General features: G+C 38.3%; 1 protein-coding gene across 1 annotated transcript in view; it reads right to left on the bottom strand.

The window, feature by feature from the left end:
• Positions 1-8,443: 8,443 nt before the first annotated feature.
• Positions 8,444-27,549, bottom strand: part of LOC149841428 (cold-regulated protein 27-like) — a 34,807-nt gene continuing 15,701 nt past the window's right edge. Inside the window, exons 4-5 of the mRNA XM_090005260.1 lie at positions 9,403-9,515; positions 8,444-8,887 (exon numbers count right to left, since the gene is read on the bottom strand). Coding sequence (XP_089861386.1) covers positions 8,807-8,887; positions 9,403-9,515 — 194 coding nt within the window. The 3' untranslated portion in view covers positions 8,444-8,806. The remainder of the gene's footprint in view (positions 8,888-9,402; positions 9,516-27,549) is intronic.

Raw genomic sequence — 27,549 nt, 5'->3', positions numbered from 1 at the left:
GATAACCTAGAGCAGTTGAGGAGCCTGAGGTGTTTGGAAGTGGGTGGCATTTCAGCACTGAATTCTCTTAATGAACCTGGTCTGGGTGTAAATTTTTTAATTAACAATTGGTTCTTGTTTTTTAAATGAAATGAATGTTTATTTTTGTGTTTTTTTTTTCAATGAATATTAAACATATACTTGATTTTAGTTAGAAACTTATAATTTTTGGGTGTTTTTTTCAATTAGCATATATATGAAATTATGAATGATGTTTGTTAGAGCTTAGGATTTATTTTGTTATTTACTTTTTTGTAAATATCATGAAAACATGTATGTCACACATTTCATATATTATTTTATTTACTTTTCAATTATATTCATGGTTCTTTAGGGTCCATATGCATAATGATTAATGAAAATGTAGGTCACACATACTCCATTGTTGCTTGGTATTCCCTTGTATACAATGCATATTGAAAAACATCATGAAAATGGATGTATCTTCGTGTGTATAGTTGTATCTATGCTAACACATGCAAGTTATGAAGGGGTTATAAAGGGTTTGCTTATTGCTACATTCAAGTTGACTTAGAAGTTGAGACATGTTAGTTATATTGAACAACTTCATAAAAATGAATATCCCCATGTCTACGGCATTACCTCATTACATAGAAGCAAATTGTCAATGGTTAAAAAATGGGACGTGTAAATCTGTATGCATAAATTATAAGACGATCTAGAGTAAACTTATTATGTTTACAATATTAGCCCATTTGAGTGCATTGTATGATTGCTTAGCAAATTGTCACTCCTTTATAATGTAATACAAATGAGTTTACAATATTATAGTTCTCATATTTTAGTCACTCATTAGTATGTGTGTGTGTATATATATATATTGATGCCTTTTCTCAACTTCAGATAATTTTATGGTATTTTTTATAATTTTAAAAAATTATATTTTTATTTGTAAATGTCACTTATCAAAGATTCTCTTGTTGAATATGGTGGGTTCACCGTTTGTGAATATGGATCAATCGTAGATATATATTCACGACAAAAGTTTTGAACCTTATACATCTAAAATTGATCGATTCATTGAAGTGTCACGTGCTCATGTCGATTTCACTAGTAGAATGCAATGCCTATGTCAAGACCTTAAGAATAAAAAATTTAAAGTTATTTCACTGATAAAACTACACTTAATTGGATATGATTCTACCATAAAATATATTCAATCCCATGTGAGTGTGGCCCAAACCCACGTAGATGCAGTGCATATACATCATGATAAGAGCAATGATACAACATAAGTTCATGATTAGGTCGAAGAAATGTTGAACGGCGTTATTATGAAGACAACATTGGATTCAGCTGCAGACGATGATAGCGAATGCATGCCCCTTTAAGACTTAATGAGTGATGCTTGGAGCGATCTATATCTAGGTTGTACAAAGTTAACAAAACTAGCTTTCATTCTAAAAGTGTTACATATCAAATCTATGAACAATTTGAGCAATAAATTGTTCGACCTGCTGATTGATTTGTTGAATGAGGCGTTGCTCAAGTAGAAAAGATTGTCAGGCAAATAAATTTGCGAATTGCACCGGCTTTGGTTATATGAAGATAGATGCATGCGTGAATGACTGTGTGCTTTTCTGAGAGGAGCATAAGAAGAAAGAAATGTGTTCAAAGTGCAATTATTTAAGATGAAAGCCACACAAAGGCAAAAAAATGTTTGTTTCGGCTTGGCAACCAAGGGTTTCAGTCCATTCGAAAATATGAGTTTGTCGTATAGCATGTGGCTTGTAGTATTATTGACATATAATCTACCTTTATAGATGTGTATGAAAGATCCTTTCATACAACTTTTCCTACACATCCTTGGACTAAAGGTACCTGAAAATGAAATAGATGTTTACATGTAGTCGTTAATCAAAGATTTGCAAGAATTATGAGATAAAGGCATTAGCACGTACGACGCATCAACTAAAAATATATTTCATATGCAAGCGGCGGTAATGTGAACTATCAATGATTTTCTCGCATATGTCAAATTATCAGGGTGGTCTATGAAATGAAAGTTTATGTATTCAGTTTGCAACATTGATATAGAGTCAGATAGATTAAAGTTCATTAAAAAAATATATTACATGACATACCTTCGATTCTTATCAGAAAATCATACATGGTGTCGCCAAAAGAAGGAATTTGACAGTAAAGTAGAGCTTAGAAGGCCGCCAAATGAATTATCTGGAGGTGAACTAGAGGTACAGTTAAGTATTGTTATTGTTGATTTCGAAAGAGTATGGGTTGGTAGAAAAAGAAAAGAACGTGCTGGCAACAAGCGGTATCTAAATTGGACAAAAACTATATATTTTTCTGACTATCATATTGGTCATCACTGAAGCTAAGACATAAATTAGATAGGATGCATATTGAGAAGAACATATGTGACAATATCTTATATATATCGTTCGATGTGAAGGAAAAAACAAAGGATAACGAAATTGCACAGAAAAATTTAAGACTCGGAAAGATACATTGCCACCTATACTTAGGCATAAGCGGTGCAACATCGAAGAAATCACATGCACAGTACACATTTTTTAGTATGCATAAGGAGTTTCTTAATTGGTTAAAAGATGTGAAGTTTTTCGACGGCTACGCATCTAACATTGGGCGATGTGTAAACATAAACAATGCTAAATTTTTTAGAATGAAGAGTCATGATAGCATTGTCTTCTTCTAACACCTACTTCCTATTGCAGTTCATGGATATCTAAAGAAGATGATCGATTGATATGTCTCTAATTTGTCTTATCGATATGTGCAGATGGTTGTGTGCAAGAACATTAAGAAGAAATGCTTTAACAAACAAACAAACAACAAACAACAACAACAACTACGCCTTCATCCCAAAACAATTGGGGTCAGCGATATGAACCAAAAAAGAAATTCATTTTGGGTCTTCCACATGAATCATTTTCCTCCAATCATTTCTATCCAACGCCATGTCCTCGGTGAGGTTCAAAGCATTCATATCCTTTCCTATCATCTCCATCCAAGTCTTCCTAGGCCTACCCCGACCTCTTTTAACTAATATATTTTCCCATTTCTCCAACCTTCTAACTGGAGCATCATTAGGCCTTCGCCGAATATGTCCAAACCACCGTAAACGATTCTCTCGCATCTTATTTTCAAATGCTTTAACAAAGATAAAGAAAAATATTTCAGTAATTTTATGGACTTTGAAGAAGATATTTTCACCCGTATTTTTTTTTTCATCAAGGTACACCTAGATATTCATCCACCACGTGAGGTTGAACTTGCTGAACCAGTACAATATCGTTGGATATATGTGATCGAGAGTTTTTTTTGAGAAATTAAAGTGAATTGTAAGGAACAAAGCACGAGTGAAAGCTTCTATTGTTGAGGCATATATTTTAACAAAATGTGTTATCTTTTGCTAAATGTATTTTAGTGATATTGATATTAGATTTAACCGTCGAGACCGGCATGATAATAGACCCAACACGGCAAGGACACCCGGTTTGTCTATATTTTTATATGACATTCGTGTGAAAGCTGGACCTGATTTATTACTTGTACTTTCATATTCAAAGTATGAGAGAGCTCATCGGTATGTACTCAACAACTGCATTGAATATGAGCCGTATCTAAGGAAACACAGACAGATAATCCACATTTTGTGCAACAATGTTTAGGAAGCTACAATATTACATAATCAGAAGTTCGCAAGTTGGTTTCTATAGAATCATGAGGATGCTTTCATATCTTAGGTTGTGTTTTGATGACACCTAAAACCTAGTTAAAACCAGGTCTTACTCGTCAAACCTGGTTTGGTCGTTGTTTGGGTGCCATCAAAACTAGTTTTGCTTAAAACGGGGTCAAAAACCAGTTTTGAAAAATCACCCCCACCCTCCTTTTTCACCAAAAAAACTGGTTTATCGGATGGGGTGGTCGAGGGGAGGAGAGACCACCATCTCTCCTCAACCCTCCTCCATAGCTCTTGTAAACCGACCACCGTCCAGCCAATGGTCGGAAAATAGTTGGACGGTACCACCTCGGCCATTTTCTTGCCTGCAGCCGATGAAAAATGGCTGAAAAATCTTTGTTTTTGTTTTCGAAAATTTCATAATGTGGCCATCCACCGACCGGAAAATGGCTTGGCTAGTACTGCCACTGTAGAGTGGTACCAATCCGGCCATTTTCTGTTCAGTAGCTGGCCGGAAAATGGCCTTCCAAATTTTTTTTATTTTCTCCTTTTTTTTTGCATTTTTTTCTTTCCGATCATCCATCTATCGGAAAATGGCCAGGCAGAAACTGCTCTTGTAGAGTGGTACCAGTCCGGCCAATTTTCGGTCAGTGTCAAGCTGGAAAATATCCATCCACCAACCGGAAAATGGCCAGGCTGGTACTGCCCTTGTTGAGTGGTACCAGTTCAACCATTTTCCGGTCAGTGGCTGGCCAGAAAATGGCCATCCATTTTTTTATTTTCTCCATTTTTAGTCTTTTCTTGCATTATTTTCTTTCCAGGAATCCAACGCAGGAAAAAAGCTGGGCTGGTACTGCCCCTGTAGAGTAGTACCAGTCTGGACATTTTTCCGTCAGTGTCTGGCTGCAAAATGGCTGTCCAATTTTTTTAATTTTCTTATTTTTTGAATTTTTTTGGATTTTTCTTTCTGGCCATTTTCCGGCCATACTGCCCTTGTAGAGTGGTACTAGTCCAGCCATTTTCCGGTCAGTGGCTGGCAAAAAAAATGGTTGTCCAGTTTTTTTTTTGTTTTTTTTTTGTTTTCCAACCATTTTCCATCCATCCGCTGCCTGAAAAATGGCTGGGCTGGTACAACCTTCCTAGGGTGGCACCAGCCCAGCCATTTTTTTGTTAGTGTCTAGTCAGAAAGTGACTGGCCAATATTTTGTTTTATTTTTTGTTAACTTTTGAGTTTTGTAAATGGCAAAACTTGGTTTTTAAGGGTTTGGGTCATCCAAACACAAATAAAACCTGATTTTTGGCAAATCAGGTTTGCCAAAAGCTAGGTTAATTAGCAAACCAGGTTACCGAAAAACCTGATCTTGCCTTTCGTCATCCAAAGGCTGCCTTAATCTTAGTTCTTAAAATGAAATACTTAATCAAGTTTAGAAAATCAGTATTCTTAATCCGTTTTCTGTAGATCCAGTGTTAGAGGGGTTGGATCATATTTGGATCCAGAATGCTATCATTTGTTTGGAATAAGATCCATGTATGGGATTGCACCCACTTATCGAAAATTGAGGTCAACACCAGATCCAACCCATTGGCAACCTTGTTCTACAAATCTAGACACATGTAAAGGGCACAGATTCAGTTCGAATGTAGCCTTTATTTAATCTGGCCTAGTCAGATTCAGAGTTATATTTAGATTTCAGATTCAAATGGAAAAAAATATAGCATTGGATGTGGATCCGATTAGCATAAGATAGCTAATTGTATATGTTTCCTACATATATTTGGATTCAGATGCGAAACCTCAAACTGAATCTGAATCTGATTATCAATTGGATGCTTCTTTCTTTACCAGATCTGACCAACCAGTTTTGGATTCACACACACACATGCACCAAATGCACGAAATGTTACTATGCATCTGTGCCCACCCTAGCTTAGATTCTTGGCTCCGCCACTGACTAGAACCCCTTCCCCTCTTTTCCACTTTGCGTTGTAAGCTTTCCTGCAAGGGGAGGAGGCAGGTCGCAGTTAGACTTTCTTACCATGGAAGGAGGCTCCGCGCAGATGATTTCGGTGCAGAGACTCCTTCCTTCCACGTTACACAAGCACACCCTTGGACTTGGAAAAGAAATGGACAACCTCTCAATGATCAGGTGAAACACTCAAGCTTTTACTCGTTCTGCTTGGGAGCTATGGGCGTGGAATCAGAAGAGTGAAAGCTCTTGCTCAAATTGGCAAACACTGCTACTACCTCCCTGGTTCCACAAATTCCTTGTTATTTCCTGATTTCAAAACCATTGACAGAATAGTTTGATTCAACGCGAACCTGTCCCCTCTAACCTTGACTCATGCCTCAAATATCATCTCTCAAAATGCCCAAGATATATATATATATATATATATATATATATATATATATATATATATATATATATATATATATATATATATATATATATATATATATGTAGAGAGAGAGAGAGAAAGTAATGCGTTCCTTAGGCCTCTTTTTTCTTAAGCCTTATTAGGCCCCTTCAAAAATCGTAGTTTTAAGTATGTTTTCTTATGTCTAGCACCCTAGATGTGATCTATAGGTTTTGTTTAGTGGGAAGGAGTTTTTTGATAGCTGGAATCTGACTTGTATACAGGTATCCAAAATCAATGGCTATGAAGGTGCCTGTTTTTTCTTGCTCACAAAAACATGTTTCGATTTCCACTAAACCGATCATACTAAACACATCTAATGGTTCAGATCTATCATAAAACACTTAAAACCCATAGGGTAATATGTTCAGTTGTCATATATATGCTTTAAAAAAACACTTTTAGCGGTGCTTCAACTAAAGCCCTGTTTAATGCCTAGTGCCCGCAATGGATGCTCAGTGTGCATCCACTGCTGCCTAGCCAAGTGAGTGGTAGGCCGTTACCTCTCTCTCTCTCTCTCTCTCTCTCTCTCTCTCTCTCTCTCTCTCTCTCTCTCTATATATATATATATATATATATATATATATATATATATATATATATATATATAGTAATGGGTCTGTGTTAAACCCATTTGGTGCTAAACGGCATGCTAAATAGGTTTTTCGGGCTTTTTTCATTTTATTTTTAAATCCTGACCGTGCAGAAGTGATCTATGTACTTGATTTTATAGGGAACAGCTCTTGAAGTATTTGATTCCGACACATGGGTGGGTTTTTATAAGGTTCAAAAATTCATTGGTTCAAAATCTTTGTAAATTTTTTAGGCTCCAAATATCATTTTTTTCATCGGAAACACATGATCCAGGTGTGGATTTCTTGTAAATCAACCATGGCCAACACATTTATGGGGTTGGAACCACATAAAAAGCACCGGAGAAGTTGAAAACCCCATTTAGCACACAGTTTAGCAAGGACCCATTACTCTCTCTCTCTCTCTCTCACTCTTTATATATATATATATATATATATATATATATATATATATATATATATATATATATATATATATATAAAGAGAGAGAGAGAGAGAATTTGGTTGCTTCTGCCTGTCCATATGACGTGGACAGTGCTGATTTTTATGTTTCTAGTCTTGTTTGGCAAATAGAAACCCACAGATATGTTAACATGATACATTTGCTAGGAATCAGCTATTGAATTATGTTTTCTTAATGTAAAAATATGATTTTATGAGCCCGTAAATTTATAAAAAATTTGAATCATACATTTTGAGGTCTTATAAAAACCAGCACATGTCATAATCGGATGGTCCGGAAGCCTATTCATACTAAATAAACCATCCCCCCCCCCCCCAAAAAAAAAAAAAAAGAGTAAAAACTGAAATAAGACTGTATACACCCTCCTACCGTTAGGAGGAACAAATCACCGTATAAATACACTACCCTCTAGTGTACCATGCCCTCTAGGAAAAAGAGCCTGTTCTATCACATTTTCTTGAGTTTTTGTTGATCAAACCCCCACCAATATGATGTCTATGTTTTGTTTGGTAAAACATGCTTTAGATTGTCTGATCAAATTGTAGAAGCATGTCTTTTAAAAGCTTCAACATTCAATTGTCCATAATAAGTAAAAATATCACAATTGAAAAAACTATGTTTTTACATCTAAACTACTTAATTAAAAATGCAATTCCTAGTAAATGGACCATGTTGAACGCATCTATAGACTCAAATTGATGAAATAAAACCGTCACATGAGTGTAAGCTAGAGACTTTAATACTCCAGAGTGTAGCCAATATATATATATATATATATATATATATATATATATATATATATATATATATATATATATATATATAGATAGATAGATAGAGAGAGAGAGAGAGAGAGAGAGAGAGAGACGTGTAGCTTGCAAACCATTTATCTCTTGAACCATTTTAAAAAACGCACTTGCATATGTTTTTTGCTTAATCTAAACCCACATATGATTTCTATACTTTATTTAGTAGAAACATGCATTAGGTGAAACAATTTTCATGTTTAGATGTGTTTTTAGCTCAATAAAAAAAATAATGGTTCGTATTATACCAAAAACTTGATGAACTCAAAATTGAGAATTCTTAAATTTGATTTAATCTAAAGCATGGTCAGAGAGAGAGAGCACTACTACAACAATGCCATCAAGGGAGACGAGATCTCATCAAAACCCATCATCTTTGCCAACTGATTAGACAAAAATAAACCTAAACCCACAGCATACAGACCCGATGAGTGGTTGAGATGTTGCAGAAAATAACTTTTTAACGCCAGTTTACAAACTCAAAAATTAAGGATCACTAATAAACTAAAAGTTGAAATAAACTTGGATGCTGTGAAAGACATACCATGGTTAGCAGGGCCAACTGCTCATATATGTACAGAGGACAGCAGTTGATGCCTCTTGTATTGTTTCCTTCAATGTCAGAATTGATATACAATTTACTGATAAGATTCACACCAGCGTCCAATTAGCCATTTAAAACTCTTCCATTAATATACATAACATGCTCCACTGGTAAGTCTGCTTAATTTGCATATAGATTCTTTTCTGAACTTCAATTCAGTCAGTCACGCAGCCTCCCATAGTTCAAAACAAAACTTCTGATCAGTCTCCAGATTCTCCATGTTTTGTGATGACAGATGCAAGGTTCTCATCAGAATTCACCGACCAACCATAAGGAACAACCTGCAAAACAATTAACAGAATAAACTGAAGTTTAGAATTATGGCAGCATGGGATGTTTCAGCATATGGCATGCAAGTGTGTTCCGCAGGGTGAACATATTTTCTAGTGCCACTGTCAAACCACACGAAGCAGACAGATACGAAACCATCACCAACTTGGAGTCTAATTACCCGAGTTGTAAACTTTCACCAAGTCGGCTCAAGTTTTTATAAGATGCAAGTCACTTGTATGCAAGTTTCAGCACAAGACTATCATGGAGGCAGAATCTCATGATGATTTTGCATCATGAACCACAATCCTCAGTCTCAACTGAGGAGGTCATGCAAGGTTAGTGTACTTTGGCTGCACCATGCATGGTAGCTCACAAGAACATGCATGCTATATCACCATCAACATGTAAGCCTGGCAACCAGACCAGACTGATGTTCAAACGATGATCCTATGTCAAAATTGAGTGTTAGAAGACATGTAAACAAACATTGTAAAATTAAAATATGCACTTATGCACCCATTACCTGGTCAACAGCTGAAGCTTCATTGATCCTGCTCCTAGGCTTTTCCATCTGAACTTCTTTAACAAAATTCTTATCTTCACCATCTTCATCCGAGAAATTTTGATCCGACACCTCTGTCCAATAATCACCAGAAAATATGGGATGTCAGATACAAGGCATATGCAAAGAAAAAAGGAAGCTTTTGTATCTACAACAATCAGCCAAATTAAAGATTCTTCTTGTGGGAAGCCTATAATTACACAAAAACTAGGCAAGACAACTGCTGTTTAAAAAATCAAGGAAACGTATTCCTGGTTTCAATGATGAAATTTCCAAATGGTAGCAACAGCCTGTACAATGGAAGTGGGTGGCTTTCCGATTAGCTTCCAAACTGCGGCATATTAAAAAACACATCAAGCAATGGCTAAAGCTGAAAGGGGCCAATAGGTTTACTGAAGTTCAAAGATGCGAATCAGATCTGATGTCTCTTCAAACCCACCTTAACTCGATGGATGATCAACACTTGCAAGATAAGGATTGGATTTTGTCTGATATTTCACAGTTAAAGAGACGGATCTATGAATGGAGGATACAAGATGAAATAAGATGGCAGCAATGATGACATATCCAATGACTCAAACTCAGTGACCAAAATACAAAATATTTTCATATAAAAGCTTCTCATAGAAGGCATCTGAACCGAATCTCATTCATTCGAATTGATGGTTTACATAAAAGCGGACCTGAACTTCTCCCTGCAATCTCTGATAACTTCAGGTCCATATTCTCAAACAGCAGTCATATGCAAGGATGTCTCTGACACCTGCCTTTTTAAAAGATCAGCCCTGAAGAGGTAGTAGCCTTGGAGCTGCCTTTCACTGAAGATGAAATCAAGAAGGTATTATGGTCGCTGCCATCTGGGAAAGCTCCCTACCTTGACGGTTTTCTGTCACATTTCTTTAAAGACTTTTGGCAGGATTGTAAAAAAGATATTTGCGAGATGGTTTTCGAGTTCCACTCAAATGGCGTTCTTATTAGAGAGCTGAATAATCTATCATAATTCTTGTACCCAAGGATAATCAGGTGGAGGATATCACTCGTTTCAGACCCATCTCACTTTTGGGAAGCCCTTACAAAATCCTTGCAAAGCTACATCGGTACTCCCGCCACTTATTTCACTTTTTCAGTGTGCTTGTAAAAATATCTTCAACAAGATACTATGATCAAGACCTTAATATTCTTGATGATAAACAGTGCACACATGCACAATAAGAACTCTTAGAACACTTGTGCACAAAAGCACAACCCACTAAATCTCACAAATGCACAAAGGCATAAAAAGAATAAAAAACACTTTATTAATCACTTGGGCTTTGACCCAAAGCATTAGGAATTACAAAGGGGAGAACCCCTATTTATAAGTCACCAAAAGGAGCCTTGGAGGGGCTCCACTCATAGCCGTTGGAGCCCCTCCAACAGTCACAAATGTGACCATTGGAGGGGCCCAACGTCTAATTGAGTGGGCCCCCCAAGGTACCTTTTGGTACAAAATAAAAAAACAAAAGATAAAAATAAAAAAGAAAAGAAGAATACAATCACATTCACGAAAAAGAATGTGCGTAAAATTGAGGAAATGACTAAACTACCCCTATGACTAAAATAATGAAATATATATTTTATATATATAAATGGATAGATACATATACATATATGTATCACCCTTTATATATATAAAATATATAAGGTTACAAGATTTCGGTAATATAATTTAACAGTGCTTTCTTCCCTAAACGCCATATCCATGATTGTGTTTCTTTCGGAAATGAAATCATGAACTCCCTATCCAATAAGATCCACCCTATGTTTTTCCTCAAACTTGACCTACATAAGACCTTTGATTCCGTCAACTGGAATTTCCTTAGACAATGTCTTACTGACATGAGTTTCCCAAACAAATTCATATGTTGGCTGATGGTCACCACAGCGCAAATCAGTCCACTTGTTAATGGTGTGACTGAACCATTCATACACATGAGAGAGTTTTACGACAAGGCATCCCTCTTTCCCCTCTTCTGTTCAATATGGTGGGGGAGAGTCTGAATGCATTATTCAAAAAAGTGGTGCAAAGCAGTTTTATTGAAGCGATCAGTCTCACTGGCATCGAGAATCAATCCACGATCCAATACACAGATGATATTTTGATTTTTGGATCATCTTTAATGCAATAAATGGCGTGAATCTGGTTGTTGATCAAAGCTTTTGAGTCAGTCTCTGGTTTGAAGGTAAGCAAGGAAAAATGCAATCTCATTATGCTTAATTCATCTGCACAAATCTCACATTTTGCAAAGATTTTATTTGGATGCCGCCAAGCTGCTTTACCTGTAGATTACCTTGGTCTCAAAATCAAAAAAGCTAGACAGCAAGAGTCAATGTGGAATAAATTGGAGGAGAAGATTCAAGCTAAAACAAAAACTTGGAATAATCGGTATCTTTCCAAACCTGCAAGAGCAACCCACATAAAACATGTTCTCAACAGCATCCCATTATACCAACTTTCTGTCTTCTATCTTCCAAAGAAAAATGAAAGACGTCTCAATAAACTCCTCAGAGTTTTTCTTTGGAACAGACAGGGCCCCTCAAAGTCATTGGTTTTCTTGGGAACAAGTTACCTACTCAACTGAGCACGGTGGGCTTGGAATCCGTAGGCTTCATACTATGAACTCTGCATTATTAAGTCTATGGTGGTGGTGTCATGCTCATGAGAAATCCCTATGGATTGATTTCATCAAGAGGAAATACAGATTGAGTGATCTCCCTCATGAATGGGTGAGAAACCATTCGTGGAAGACTGGATCCCCCATCTGGAAAGGAATTGTGAAATGTTTCGACACATTCATGCAGCTAGTCACAATCAATGAGGATGAAAACTTTGAATGGCCCCTCTCGAAAGATGGTGTATTCTCTATTGCATCATGCTATAAAGCTTTAGCAGAAGTTGGTGTTTGCTGGTTACCGAAATATGCAGTTTGGAGCTCTGGCCCCTCTCCTCGAGTGAGTTTCTTTGCATGGATTTTACTTGCAGGGAGAGTCAACACATTAGATAGAATTCAAAAATGAGTTGCCAAATGGCTAATCGATGTTTGATGTGTGGAAATGACTATGAAACAGCAGCACACCTCTTATGGTTTTGTCCCTATTTTCAGGATATATTAGCTTGGCATGATATTAATATCAAAACAGACCAATCATCATGTTTCAGACAACTTGTTCTGGACACTCCTTTTGTTAAGCTATGATGCAGCCTTCACGTGTTCTTTCTGATGGCGGTGAAGGCACGACCACCTTGAAGCAGTCTTCAGCCCTCACGTATCCTTGATGGTGGCTGTGAAAGGCACGACCCACACAGTCGTGCGCTGAACAGAATGGAATAACAATGCCCACCACGACGGTGAGGCTTGATTTTTATTTCAATCTCAATGTCAATGAATAATGTGCTGAATATAAATGAAAAAAGACAAACACTGAACAATAATAAGAAAATGGAAAAAACAACTGGGAAAGGGAACAATGCTGAAAAGAAAAGGCTGCAGTTATTCTTCCAAAAGTGCCTTCACGCAACCCTAGACAGGGCTTTAAAGATGACCACTGGATCTGGGTCTCGAACCGGGTCCGGATCCGGATTCGGACCCGAGACAGCTTCAATTTGGAACCGGATCGGTGGCGAGCCGGGCCTTCCCCCTTTTGGAGTAGGTGCGCATTACATCCCTGCATCGGGTCACCTCACATGTGATCGGATCCTCCTGCTGGATCCGATCGTCCATTCGTTGTGGTGGGTCGGGTTCCCTGGTCGTGCCAGGGTCACGCGGTACAGCCTGCTCTGCATCATTCTCCCCTGGTTGGGAAGAAGTCGGCTCTGACGACTTGTTGTCCCCACAGTAAGTAGGGGTGGCAATCGGGTTGGCGGGTCAGCATACCTCAACACGAACCCGACCCGTTTATTAAACGGGTCAGCTGTGGCAAACACGAACCCGACCCATTTATTAAACGGGTAACCCGACACGACCTGTCTAACCCATTTAATAAACGGGTCGGGACGGGTCGGGTCGGGTAAATGGGTTGGCGGTGCAGCCTAAAAAGCATACAAACTTTTTTGCGGCACTTCACGTGGGTTTGCCAGTGCCATGATGGCACTGCCATTGAAATGAAATGGGGATCTTCGAAACACGAGCTTAGATTAACAAGGGCAAGTGTCAAGAATGACACTAAAGCATAACCCTTAAAAAGGGTATAACTGGAAACAAAATAAAAATAAAAATGTATTCTTTATTGATATGAAAAACCAATTGCTTAAGAAGCATTGGAATTAAAATATAAGAGGGGCTGCACCCCTTTATATACACAGCTGAAAGAGGACTCAATAGAGCTGTTGGGCACAGTCCAACAGCTCTATTTAGAGTTGTTGGAATGTGTCAGTCCAACAGCTCTATTGCTAGTCAAGTCTAGACAGGACTTGACTAGCAACAGTCATTCTAGTTCAAACTGAACTAGATGACATAAAGACAAAAAATAAAAATAAAGGAAAAAAATTACAGAAAAAAAAGAAATGAAAAATGTATTTATATATATATAATAATATAATATTATTATATATACATATATGTACAGTTTTACATTTTAACACTCCCCCTCAAACTTACGGTACAATAAGCGAAAGTTTATCTAAGAGAAAGTGAAATCGGGGAGCAGCGAGAGGCTTTGTAAAGAAGTCTGCTAACTGATATTCTGAAGTAACATATGGCAGATCAATTATCCCGTGTAGATATTCCTCTCTGACGTAGTGACAATCCATTTCGATGTGTTTGGTGCGTTCGTGGAATGTTCTGTTACTGGCAATGTAGATTGCACTTTTGTTGTCACAACACATTTGTGAAGCCTTTGTTGCTTCAGCTCCCATGTCAGCAAGCAGTCGTCGGAGCCAAACTACTTCCATGGTCGTGGTTGCCATGGCTCTGTATTCAGCTTCGGTGGATGAGAGAGATACCTTCTGCTGCTTTTTACACCTCCACGAGATTAATGATTCCCCTAAAAAGACACAAAAGCCAGTGGTTGAGTGTCTGTTATTGGGATCATCTCCCCAATCAGCATCAGTATATGCAATTAAATCAAGAGAAGAGGAGGAAGATAAGAAAAGTCCTCGTGAAAGAGAGGACTTGATGTATCTGATAATACGCATGACTGCTCCCATATGAACAGAAGTAGGAGCATGTTGAAATTGACTTGCTGTATGAACAGCATGTGCTATATCTGGTCTGGCAATGGATAGATAGGAAAGTGCCCCAACAAGCTGTCTGTAAAGAGTAGGGTCTGCAAGAAGTTCTCTATCATCAATCTTCATTTTAACATTAACAACTTCTGGAGTGTCAACTTTCTTATCATCAGTAATACAGACCTGAAAACAATATCAAAAGCAAATTTAGTCTGAGATAATAAATATCCTCTAGGAGAATAAGCAACTTCAATGCCTAAAAAATGTCTCAACAAGCCCAAATCAGTCATTTCAAAATGAGATTTAAGAAGTGTTTTGATTGTTTCAACTCCCTGTTTATCGCCTCCGGTGATGATCATATCATCCACATAGAGAAGAAGCACAATGATCCCTGCATCAGAATTCTTAATAAACAAAGCAGTGTCAGTTAAACAGAATTGAAAACCAATATCAATCATAACACGACTAAACCTATCATACCAAGCTTTTGGTGCTTGTTTAAGTCCATAAAGAGCTTTTTCTAAGCGAAGGACTTTACCCTTAGGAATACTTAGACCAGGAGGGGGTTCCATATATACTTCTTCAACTAGCTTTCCATTTAAAAAAGCATTTTTGACATCCATTTGAAAAATAGACCATTTTTTTATAGAAGCTAAGGCAATTAAGGTTCGGACAGTAGTCATACGAGCCACCGGAGCAAAGGTTTCTTCATAATCAATCCCATATTCTTGAGCATAACCTTTGGCTACTAAACGGGCTTTATATCTTTTAAGAGTACCATCACTCTTGGTTTTAATTTTATAAACCCATCGACATCCTATAGTTTTCTTCCCTGGAGGAAGATCTTGAATATTCCATGTAGAAGCCTTTTCAAGTGCATCTAATTCAGCTTTCATGGCTTCTATCCATTTGATATCATTTTTTGCTTGAAAATATGTGGATGGTTCTTCATATGAGTGAATTAATGCAATAACTGTCCTATATGTGGGTGAGAAAGACTCGTATGATACAAACTTTCCTGGAGGCCTCGAGATTCGGGATGATTGTCTAGTTGGAATGTTAGAATATTTCTCAAGTGCACATGGAGGATTAGACTCTTGTCGCCTGGAATATTGAATACTAGTATCTCTATGAACTTCTTCATTTTCAACATTAAGATCAATAATTCTTTGATCATCATCAAAGTTACAGTCAAGGTCATATTCATCAGATGTTGATGTTAGATCTAGCAAAAAGGAGTACTCAGTGACATCTTTTAATTTTCTAAAATCAAAGAAGCTCTCCTTTTCAAGAAATGAAACATTTCTAGACACATATAGTTTATTATTTTTGAAGTCAAAACATCTATAACCTTTCTGGTTTTCAGCATATCCTAAAAAGGCACAGGGAATCGCACGAGAGGAAAGTTTATCATTTTTATCAGTAAATATGAAACATTTGCACCCAAATATTCTTAGTCTAGAGTAGTCTGGAGAAATGTTCATAAGTTTTTCAATGGGAGTGATATTTTGTAACGAAGAAGATGGCATCCTATTAATGAGATAGGTGGCAGTTAAGGCAGCTTCTGCCCAAAAGTCTTTCGGGACTTGATTTGCTATTAATAAAGTCCTAGTGGTTTCTATAATATGGCGATGTTTTCGTTCTGCCAGTCCATTTTGTTGAGGTGTATAATGTTAAAATGTAAAACTGTACATATATGTATATATAATAATATTATATTATTATATATATATATAAATACATTTTTAATTTCTTTCTTTTCTGTATTTTTTTCCTTTATTTTTATTTTTTGTCTTTATGTCATCTAGTTCAGTTTGAACTAGAATGACTGTTGCTAGTCAAGTCCTGTCCAGACTTGACTAGCAATAGAGTTGTTGGACCGACACATTCCAACAGCTCTAAATAGAGTTGTTGGACTGTGCCCAACAGCTCTATTGAGTCCTCTTTCAGCTGTGTATATAAAGGGGTGCAGCCCCTCTTGTATTTTACTCCAATGCTTCTTAAGCAATTGGTTTTTCATATCAATAAAGAATACATTTTTATTTTTATTTTGTTTCCAGTTATACCCTTTTTAAGGGTTATGCTTTAGTGTCATTCTTGACACTTGCTCTTGTTAATCAAAGCTCGTGTTTCGAAGATCCCCATTTCATTTCATGGTATCAAAGCCGCGGAAGTACTAAATCTTGAGGAAAAGCTGCCTCGGTTTCCGTGCCCGTTTGCAAAAGTGTTCGCCACTTGAAGAGAAGTGTTTTATCACTTCATTGGAGAAGATTTCACATCTTGTTGTATTGTTTTTTTTTCTTTCTTTCTCATTTTCCTTCTTGTTTCTCTTCTATCCCTATTCTTTCTCTCCTTGTAATCGATGGATGACAATGATAAAGTCACCATCATGCCTATGAAACTAAGCGATACGAACTATGTAACATGGGCTTCAATCATGAAGCACCATATATGGGGAAAAGGCTTATGGGGGATTGTTGATGGTTCCGATTCGGAACCTAAGCTATCTCTTACTAAAAAGGAGGGAGATAAAGACGTCCCTCTATCGGAAGAAGAGAAAATCAAGGCTATTGCCTCATACGAGAAGAAATGGAAAGAATGGAGAATATCTCATGCGAAGATAATGTCATGGCTTATCAATAGAGTTGACATTAAAAAATGCTCAAGTCTTGCCAAATTTGATCATGCCGATAAGGCATGGGAATACCTTAAGAATATGTATTCCCTTAAAGATATTGCACACGTGTGCAACCTCCAAGAAAAAGTTCGAATGATGACACAAGGAGACAAAACTATTCGTGAAGATTACAATGGGTTGTCCGAACTTTGGGAAGAACTTTCCCTTTTAGAACCAAAGTGGCATTGTGCCGAAGACATCGAGCTTCGTCAGAAACAACTCGATGCTGAACATTTTTACCAGTTTATCACTGGATTAAGGCCAGAATTTGAAACCACTAAATCGGCCCTACTTCACCGGGGAAAAATTCCTTCTATTGTTGAAACTATTGAAGAGTTAACAATGGAAGAAAATCGTCTCTGGAAAGGTTCTTTAAAAATTGAAGATGATTCCGTTTTAGCCGTGTCTAGACCAGGGAATCATGTTCGATCATATAGGCCTCCTCACTTTAACCGACAAAATGGTGACTATGATAAGAAGAAAGTTATTTGTCATCACTGTCATGAACCGGGACACTACAGGCCACAATGTCCCAAACTAAAGGAGCTGAGAGAAAAAAGAGCTGCAATTGCTGGATCGGAGCCTAAAGATCAGGATGCACCAGTTTCCCTGGCCCAACTAATGGAGATCCTTCAGCCTCTCATCAAAGGTGCCTCTTCCTCATCTGAAGCTTCAACCGGCGCAGCAGCCTCATCTTTTTCTGATTTAGGTAAAATTTCTTGGCTTCTTGACTCTGGTGCATCTTTTCATATGACCCCAAATAATCAAAGTCTATCCAAATGTATTAAAAATAAAACAAGTGTGTCAAAGGTCTTTACTGCTGATGGGACTTCTCTTGAAATAGAAGGAATAGGAAATTTTGAAAAAATTTATAAAACAAAAAAATTTTTTATTCCAGAAATTAGACATGTTCCCAAATTAAATTTAAATCTTTTATCTGTATCTCAAATTTCTGATTATGGGTGTAATATTTCTTTTTCTTCTCATGGTTGTTGGGTACAGGATCGCCAGTCAGGCAAGCTGATTGGGGAAGGCCATAGAGAAGGAGGACTCTATTACATGGATTTTTTGGAAATGCCGAAGAAAGCTTTTTGTTATAATATTCAAAAAATAGAGTTGGAACTGTGGCATAAGAGACTTGGTCACCCACATATAGCCAAAATCCAACATTTTCCAAATCTATGGAAATTTTGTAACTCTGAATCATTTGATTGTAAAGATTGTATTCTCGGCAAAATGAAAAGATTACCATTTCAGAACAGAACCTTTTTCTCTTCAAGACCACTTGAATTAATACACTGGGATGTTTGGGGTCCTGCACCAGTAATTTCTAAAGGAGGATTTGTTTACTATGTTATTTTTGTCGATGATTTCTCCCGACATACGTGGATGTACTTTCTCAAACATAAGTCTGAAGTATTTTCATACTTTCAAACTTTTCATAATATGGTTAAAAACAAATTTCAAAATGATATTACTATTTTTCGCACAGATTCAGGGGGAGAGTTTTTATCCACAGATTTTCAAAATTATCTTAAATTGCATGGCATCACACATCAAAGATCTTGTCCTTATACACCTCAACAAAATGGACTGGCAGAACGAAAACATCGCCATATTATAGAAACCACTAGAACTTTATTAATAGCAAATCAAGTCCCTAAAGACTTTTGGGCAGAAGCTGCCTTAACTGCCACCTATCTCATTAATAGGATGCCATCTTCTTCGTTACAAAATATCACTCCCATTGAAAAACTTATGAACATTTCTCCAGACTACTCTAGATTAAGAATATTTGGGTGCAAATGTTTCATATTTACTGACAAAAATGATAAACTTTCCCCTCGTGCGATTCCCTGTGCCTTTTTAGGATATGCTGAAAACCAGAAAGGTTATAGATGTTTTGACTTCAAAAATAATAAACTATATGTGTCTAGAAATGTTTCCTTTCTTGAAAAGGAGAGCTTCTTTGATTTTAGAAAATTAAAAGACGTCACTGAGTACTCCTTTTTGCTAGATCTAACATCAACATCTGATGAATATGACCTTGATTGTAACTTTGATGATGATCCAAGAATTATTGATCTTAATGTTGAAAATGAAGAAGTTCATAGAGATACTAGTATTCAATATTCCAGGCGACAAGAGTCTAATACTCCATGTGCACTTGAGAAATATTCTAACATTCCAACTAGACAATCATCCCGAATCTCGAGGCCTCCAGAAAAGTTTGTATCATACGAGTCTTTCTCACCCACATATAGGGCAGTTATTGCATTAATTCACTCATATGAAGAACCATCCACAGATTTTCAAGCAAAAAATGATATCAAATGGATAGAAGCCATGAAAGTTGAATTAGATGCACTTAAAAAGGCTTCTACATGGAATATTCAAGATCTTCCTCCAGGGAAGAAAACTATAGGATGTCGATGGGTTTATAAAATTAAAACCAAGAGTGATGGTACTCTTGAAAGATATAAAGCCCGTTTAGTAGCCAAAGGTTATGCCCAAGAATATGGGATTGATTATGAAGAAACCTTTGCTCCGGTGGCTCGTATGACTACTGTCCGAACCTTAATTGCCTTAGCTTCTATCAAAAAATGGTCTATTTTTCAAATGGATGTCAAAAATGCTTTTTTAAATGGAAAGCTAGTTGAAGAAGTATATATGGAACCCCCTCCTGGTCTAAGTATTCCTAAGGGTAAAGTCCTTCGCTTAGAAAAAGCTCTTTATGGACTTAAACAAGCACCAAAAGCTTGGTATGATAGGTTTAGTCGTGTTATGATTGATATTGGTTTTCAATTCTGTTTAACTGACACTGCTTTGTTTATTAAGAATTCTGATGCAGGGATCATTGTGCTTCTTCTCTACGTGGATGATATGATCATCACCGGAAGCGATAAACAGGGAGTTGAAACAATCAAAACACTTCTTAAATCTCATTTTGAAATGACTGATTTGGGCTTGTTGAGATATTTTTTAGGCATTGAAGTTGCTTATTCTCCTAGAGGATATTTATTATCTCAGACTAAATTTGCTTTTGATATTGTTTTCAGGTCTGTATTACTGATGATAAGAAAGTTGACACTCCAGAAGTTGTTAATGTTAAAATGAAGATTGATGATAGAGAACTTCTTGCGGACCCTACTCTTTACAGACAGCTTGTTGGGGCACTTTCCTATCTATCCATTGCCAGACCAGATATAGCACATGCTGTTCATACAGCAAGTCAATTTCAACATGCTCCTACTTCTGTTCATATGGGAGCAGTCATGCGTATTATCAGATACATCAAGTCCTCTCTTTCACGAGGACTTTTCTTATCTTCCTCCTCTTCTCTTGATTTAATTGCATATACTGATGCTGATTGGGGAGATGATCCCAATAACAGACACTCAACCACTGGCTTTTGTGTCTTTTTAGGGGAATCATTAATCTCGTGGAGGTGTAAAAAGCAGCAGAAGGTATCTCTCTCATCCACCGAAGCTGAATACAGAGCCATGGCAACCACGACCATGGAAGTAGTTTGGCTCCGACGACTGCTTGCTGACATGGGAGCTGAAGCAACAAAGGCTTCACAAATGTGTTGTGACAACAAAAGTGCAATCTACATTGCCAGTAACAGAACATTCCACGAACGCACCAAACACATCGAAATGGATTGTCACTACGTCAGAGAGGAATATCTACACGGGATAATTGATCTGCCATATGTCACTTCAGAATATCAGTTAGCAGACCTCTTTACAAAGCCTCTCGCTGCTCCCCGATTTCACTTTCTCTTAGACAAACTTTCGCTCATTGTACCGTAAGTTTGAGGGGGAGTGTTAAAATGTAAAACCGTACATATATGTATATATAATAATATTATATTATTATATATATATAAATACATTTTTAATTTCTTTCTTTTCTGTATTTTTTTTCCTTTATTTTTATTTTTTGTCTTTATGTCATCTAGTTCAGTTTGAACTAGAATGACTGTTGCTAGTCAAGTCCTGTCCAGACTTGACTAGCAATAGAGTTGTTGGACTGACACAGTCCAACAGCTCTTAATAGAGCTGTTGGACTGACACATTCCAACAGCTCTAAATAGAGCTGTTGGACTGTGCCCAACAGCTCTATTGAGTCCTCTTTCAGCTGTGTATATAAAGGGGTGCAGCCCCTCTTGTATTTTACTCCAATGCTTCTTAAGCAATTGGTTTTTCATATCAATAAAGAATACATTTTTATTTTTATTTTGTTTCCAGTTATACCCTTTTTAAGGGTTATGCTTTAGTGTCATTCTTGACACTTGCTCTTGTTAATCAAAGCTCGTGTTTCGAAGATCCCCATTTCATTTCATATAAGGACAAGATCTTTGATGTGTGATGCCATGCAATTTAAGATAATTTTGAAAATCTGTGGATAAAAACTCTCCTCCTGAATCTGTGCGAAAAATAGTAATATCATTTTGAAACTTGTTTTTAACCATATTATTAAAAGTTTGAAAGTATGAAAATACTTCAGACTTATGTTTGAGAAAGTACATCCACGTATGTCGGGAGAAATCATCGACAAAAATAACATAGTAAATAAATCCTCCTTTAGAAATTACTGGTGCAGGACCCCAAACATCCGAGTGTATTAATTCAAGTGGTCTTGAAGAGAAAAAGGTTCTGTTCTGAAATGGTAATCTTTTCATTTTGCCGACAATACAATCTTTACAATCAAATGATTCAGAGTTACAAAATTTCCCTAGATTTGGAAAATGTTGGATTTTGGCTATATGTGGGTGACCAAGTCTCTTATGCCACAGTTCCAACTCTATTTTTTGAATATTATAACAAAAAGCTTTCTTCGGCATTTCCAAAAAATCCATGTAATAGAGTCCTCCTTCTCTATGGCCTTCCCCAATCAGCTTGCCTGACTGGCGATCATGTACCCAACAACCATGAGAAGAAAAAGAAATATTACACCCATAATCAGAAATTTGAGATACAGATAAAAGATTTAAATTTAATTTGGGAACATGTCTAATTTCTGGAATAAAAAATTTTTTTGTTTTATAAATTTTTTCAAAATTTCCTATTCCTTCTATTTCAAGAGAAGTCCCATCAGCAGCAAAGACCTTTGACACACTTGTTTTATTTTTAACACATTTGGATAGACTTTGATTATTTGGGGTCATATGAAAAGATGCACCAGAGTCAAGAAGCCAAGAAATTTTACCTAGATCAGAAAAAGATGAGGCTGTTGCGCCGGTTGAAGCTTCAGATAAGGAAGAGGCACCTTTGATGAGAGGCTGAAGAATCTCCATTAGTTGGGCCAGAGAAACTGGTGCATCCTGATCTTTAAGCTCCGATCCAGCAATTGCAGCTCTTTTTTCTCTCAGCTCCTTAAGTTTGGGACATTGTGGCTTGTAGTGTCCCGGTTCATGACAGTGATGACAAATAACTTTCTTCTTATCATAGTCACCATTTTGTCGGTTAAAGTGAGGAGGCCTATATGATCGAACATGATTCCCTGGTCTAGACACGGCTAAAACGGAATCATCTTCAATTTTTAAAGAACCTTTCCGGAGACGATTTTCTTCCATTGTTAACTCTTCAATAGTTTCAACAATAGAAGGAATTTTTCCCCGGTGAAGTAGGGCCGATTTAGTGGTTTCAAATTCCGGCCTTAATCCAGTGATAAACTGGTAAAAATGTTCAGCATCGAGTTGTTTCTGACGAAGCTCGATGTCTTCGGCACAATGCCACTTTGGTTCTAAAAGGGAAAGTTCTTCCCAAAGTTCGGACAACCCATTGTAATCTTCACGAATAGTTTTGTCTCCTTGTGTCATCATTCGAACTTTTTCTTGGAGGTTGCACACGTGTGCAATATCTTTAAGGGAATACATATTCTTAAGGTATTCCCATGCCTTATCGGCATGATCAAATTTGGCAAGACTTGAGCATTTTTTAATGTCAACGCTATTGATAAGCCATGACATTATCTTCGCATGAGATATTCTCCATTCTTTCCATTTCTTCTCGTATGAGGCAATAGCCTTGATTTTCTCTTCTTCCGATAGAGGGACCTGTTTATCTCCCTCCTTTTTAGTAAGAGATAGCTTAGGTTCCGAATCGGAACCATCCACAATCCCCCATAAGCCTTTTCCCCATATATGGTGCTTCATGATTGAAGCCCATGTTACATAGTTCGTATCGCTTAGTTTCATAGGCATGATGGTGACTTTATCATTGTCATCCATCGATTACAAGGAGAGAAAGAATAGGGATAGAAGAGAAACAAGAAGGAAAATGAAAAAGAAAGAAAAAAAAAACAATACAACAAGATGTGAAATCTTCTCCAATGAAGTGATAAAACACTTCTCTTCAAGTGGCGAACACTTTTTCAAACGGGCACGGAAACCAAGGCAGCTTTTCCTCAAGATTTAGTACTTTCGCGGCTCTGACACCATGAAATGAAATGGGGATCTTCGAAACACGAGCTTAGATTAACAAGGGCAAGTGTCAAGAATGACACTAAAGCATAACCCTTAAAAAGGGTATAACAGGAAACAAAATAAAAATAAAAATGTATTCTTTATTGATATGAAAAACCAATTGCTTAAGAAGCATTGGAATTAAAATACAAGAGGGGTTGCACCCCTTTATATACACAGCTGAAAGAGGACTCAATAGAGCTGTTGGGCACAGTCCAACAGCTCTATTAAGAGCTGTTGGATTGTGTCAGTCCAACAGCTCTATTGCTAGTCAAGTCTGGACAGGACTTGACTAGCAACAGTCATTCTAGTTCAAACTGAACTAGATGACATAAAGACAAAAAATAAAAATAAAGGAAAAAAATTACAAAAAAGAAAGAAATGAAAAATGTATTTATATATATATATATAATAATATAATATTATTATATATACATATATGTACAGTTTTACATTTTAACAGCCATCGCCTAACCTCGCTGGCAGGACAGGCGACGGCAGGCCACCGGTGACGACAGTAGCCCCGACAGCGGTATACCGGCCATCCAGTTGTTGAAGCAAGGGAGGATGCCGATCGCCATCGCCGACGAGGTCTACCGGTTTTCCGTCAGCGGTGACCTTTTCAATCATCGTCGCCCGTGGTTTTCACTACCGTTGTCCCCCCTATTGCAGAGGTTGATTTCTGAATCAAAAAGGGGAGGGGGTGGGAGGCCTGGATTCACTAGTACCCTTCGCAGAAATCGGTTGAAGCAAGGGAGGATGTCGATCGCCATCGCCGACGAGGTCTACCGGTTTTCCGTCAGTGGTGACCTTTCCATTCATCGTCGCCCGCGGTTTTCACTAAGTTGTCCCCCCTATTGGAGAGGTTGATTTCTGAATCGAAAAGGGGAGGGGGTGGGAGGCCTGGCTTCACTGGTACACTTCGCAGAAATCGGTTGAAGCAAGGGAGGATGTCGATCGCCATCGCCGACGAGGTCTACCGGTTTTCCGTCAACGGTGACCTTTCCAGTCATCGTCGCCCGTGGTTTTCACTACCGTTGTCCCCCCTATTGCAGAGGTTGATTTAAGAATCGAAAAGGAGAGGGGGTGGGAGGCCTGGCTTCACTAGTACCCTTCGCAAAAATCGGTTGAAGCAAGGGAGGATGTCGATCGCCATCGCCGACGAGGTCTACCGGTTTTCCGTCAGCGGTGACCTTTCCTGTCATCGTCACCCGCGGTTTTCACTGTCGTTGTCCCCCCTATTGCAGAGGTTGATTTCTGAATCGAAAAGGGGAGGGGGTGGAAGGTCTGGCTTCACTAGTACCCTTCGCAGAAATCGACATTCATCGAGGATGGAAGGGGGAGCCAGGATCCAATCCCTATCGTCGTCGCCATCGGCCTCGCTGGGCCTCCCCAGGATACAAACTTAAACGGTTAACCCGTTTATTAAACGGGTCAGCCGGGTTGGCATACCCCTAACACGAACCCGACCTGTTTAATAAACGGGTTAGGCGGGTCGACCCGTTTACGACACGAACCCATTTAAGTCAAACCCGAACTCGGTTAAGAAGCGGGTTGGCGGGTCATGTCAGATTTTGCCACCCTTAACAGTAAGCATATAGATCAGACACATTGAAAATCGGAGAAATGTTCCAATCTTCGGGCAGTTCTAGGAGGTAGGCATTCGGACTCAATCGCCGGAGGACCTTGAATGGGCCATATTTCTTAGGGCTCAGTTTACTATAAGTACCCACTGGGAAACGCTCAGGACGTAGGTAAACTCAAACTAACTGACCAACTTGAAACTGGATGTCGCGACGACCTTGGTCAACGAAAGCTTTGTACGCTTCGTAACTCTCAACGAGTTTGGCTCGGACTTGCCTATGTATATCACGCATGTATTCAATGGCATCAAAGGCGTCTGGGGTTGGGTCGGGGAGACTGGACACTGGAGCTAGATCTACGACATGAGTGGGCGACCGACCATAAGCCACTTGAAAAGGAGACTTGTCCGTGGACCTGTTGATGGAACTGTAATATGCAAACTCGGCTTGAGGCAAGACTAGGTCTCAGGTTTTGATATTTTCCCCTACTAGACTCCGTAACAAGTTTTCTAAGGTGCGGTTCACAACTTCGGTTTGGCCATCGGTTTGGGGGTGGTACGCACTACTGAACTGAAGCTTGGTCTTTAATAAGGCCCATAACGATTTCCAAAAATGGCTCATAAAACGCGTGTCACAATCGGAGGTAATCGTATGGGGTAAACCATGGAAGCGGGCGACGTCCTTGAAGTAATAAGAAGCTATTAATGAGACGTCGGTGGTTCGCTTACACGGGACAAAAATAGTCATTTTGGAGAACCGGTCAACAACGACTAAAATTGAATCAAAACGACGTGGGGTTCTGGGAAGACCCACGATAAAATCCATGGACACGTGCTCCCACGGTCGCTCAGGGATGGGTAACGGAGTATATAGACCACTATTCTGACAATGACCCTTAGACACTTAACACACATGACAACCTTGAACGAACTTGACAACATCTTTGCGCATTTTGGGCCAAAAGTAGCATTCATCTAACAGAGCGAATGTCTTATCATGTCCAAAATGCTCAGCTAACCCTCCCTCATGTAATTCGAAAATCAATTGAAGCCTAAAAGAGAAATCAGGCACACATAACTTGTTCCCACGAAAAAGGTAACCATTATGAATACTAAAACGGTGGTCGACGGTGCGATCTGAGGAGAGGCACCCTTCCCAGGCTTGCTGGAAATCAGGGTCCGTCGGGTATAACTCCTTGCACTGCTCGAACCCAATGACTTGCACTGACATAGTCATCAGAAGGTTGTTCTTCCTACTAAGAGCGTCAGCCACGTTGTTCAGAGTACCAGATTGATGGCGAATCGTGAAGGTGTACTCTTGCAAGAAGCTGACCCACTTGGCATGACGAGCACTTAACTTCTTTTGACTATTCAGGTACTTCAATGCCTCATGATCCGTGTATAGGACAAACTCCTTATAAATGAGATAATGCCTTCAATAACAAAGGGCTTGTACAACGGCATAAAACTCAACGTCATAAGTGGAATACTGGCACTTGGCTTGAGTCAGCTTCTCACTAAAGAAAGCAACAGGTCGACGGTTCTGACTCAAGACGTCGCCAATTCCCACTTTAGAGGCATCGCACTCAACCTCAAAGACTGCACTGAAATCAGGAAGGGCTAAGATAGGGGCACTAGTCATTCTTTCTTTGATGATCGTAAAGGTTTTTTTTGCGGCAAGCGTCCAATGGAAACTAGTACCATTTAGGCATTCTGTGATAGGGGCCACGAGGGTACTGAAAATTCGCACAAAACGACGGTAGAAAGTGGCTAACCCGTGGAAACTACGGATCTCTCTGATAGTCTTTGGGGTAGGCCAATCTACGATCGCACGGACTTTCGCAGGATTTGCCTTAACTCCATCGGAAGACACAATAAAACCTAAGAACACGACACTGGACGTCATAAATTCACACTTTTTGGCATTAACGTACAACTTTTCGTTCCTTAAGATCTCTAGGACCTGACGCAGGTGACTCAAATGGTCAGACAAAGACGAACTATAAATTAAGATATCATCAAAATACACAACGACAAACTTTCATATACAGGGACGCAACACTTGGGTCATCATATTCATGAAAGTACTTGGGGCATTAGATAACCCAAATGGCATGACTAACCACTCGTATAATCCATCACGTGTCTTGAATATCGTCTTCCACTCATCC

The sequence above is a fragment of the Nuphar pumila genome, chromosome 4 (genome assembly GCF_984573655.1).
Source record: "Nuphar pumila chromosome 4, dmNupPumi1.hap1.1, whole genome shotgun sequence".
Lineage (NCBI taxonomy): Eukaryota > Viridiplantae > Streptophyta > Magnoliopsida > Nymphaeales > Nymphaeaceae > Nuphar > Nuphar pumila.
Note: the sequence above shows the minus strand (reverse complement) of the source record. Positions and strands in the feature narration are given on the sequence as shown.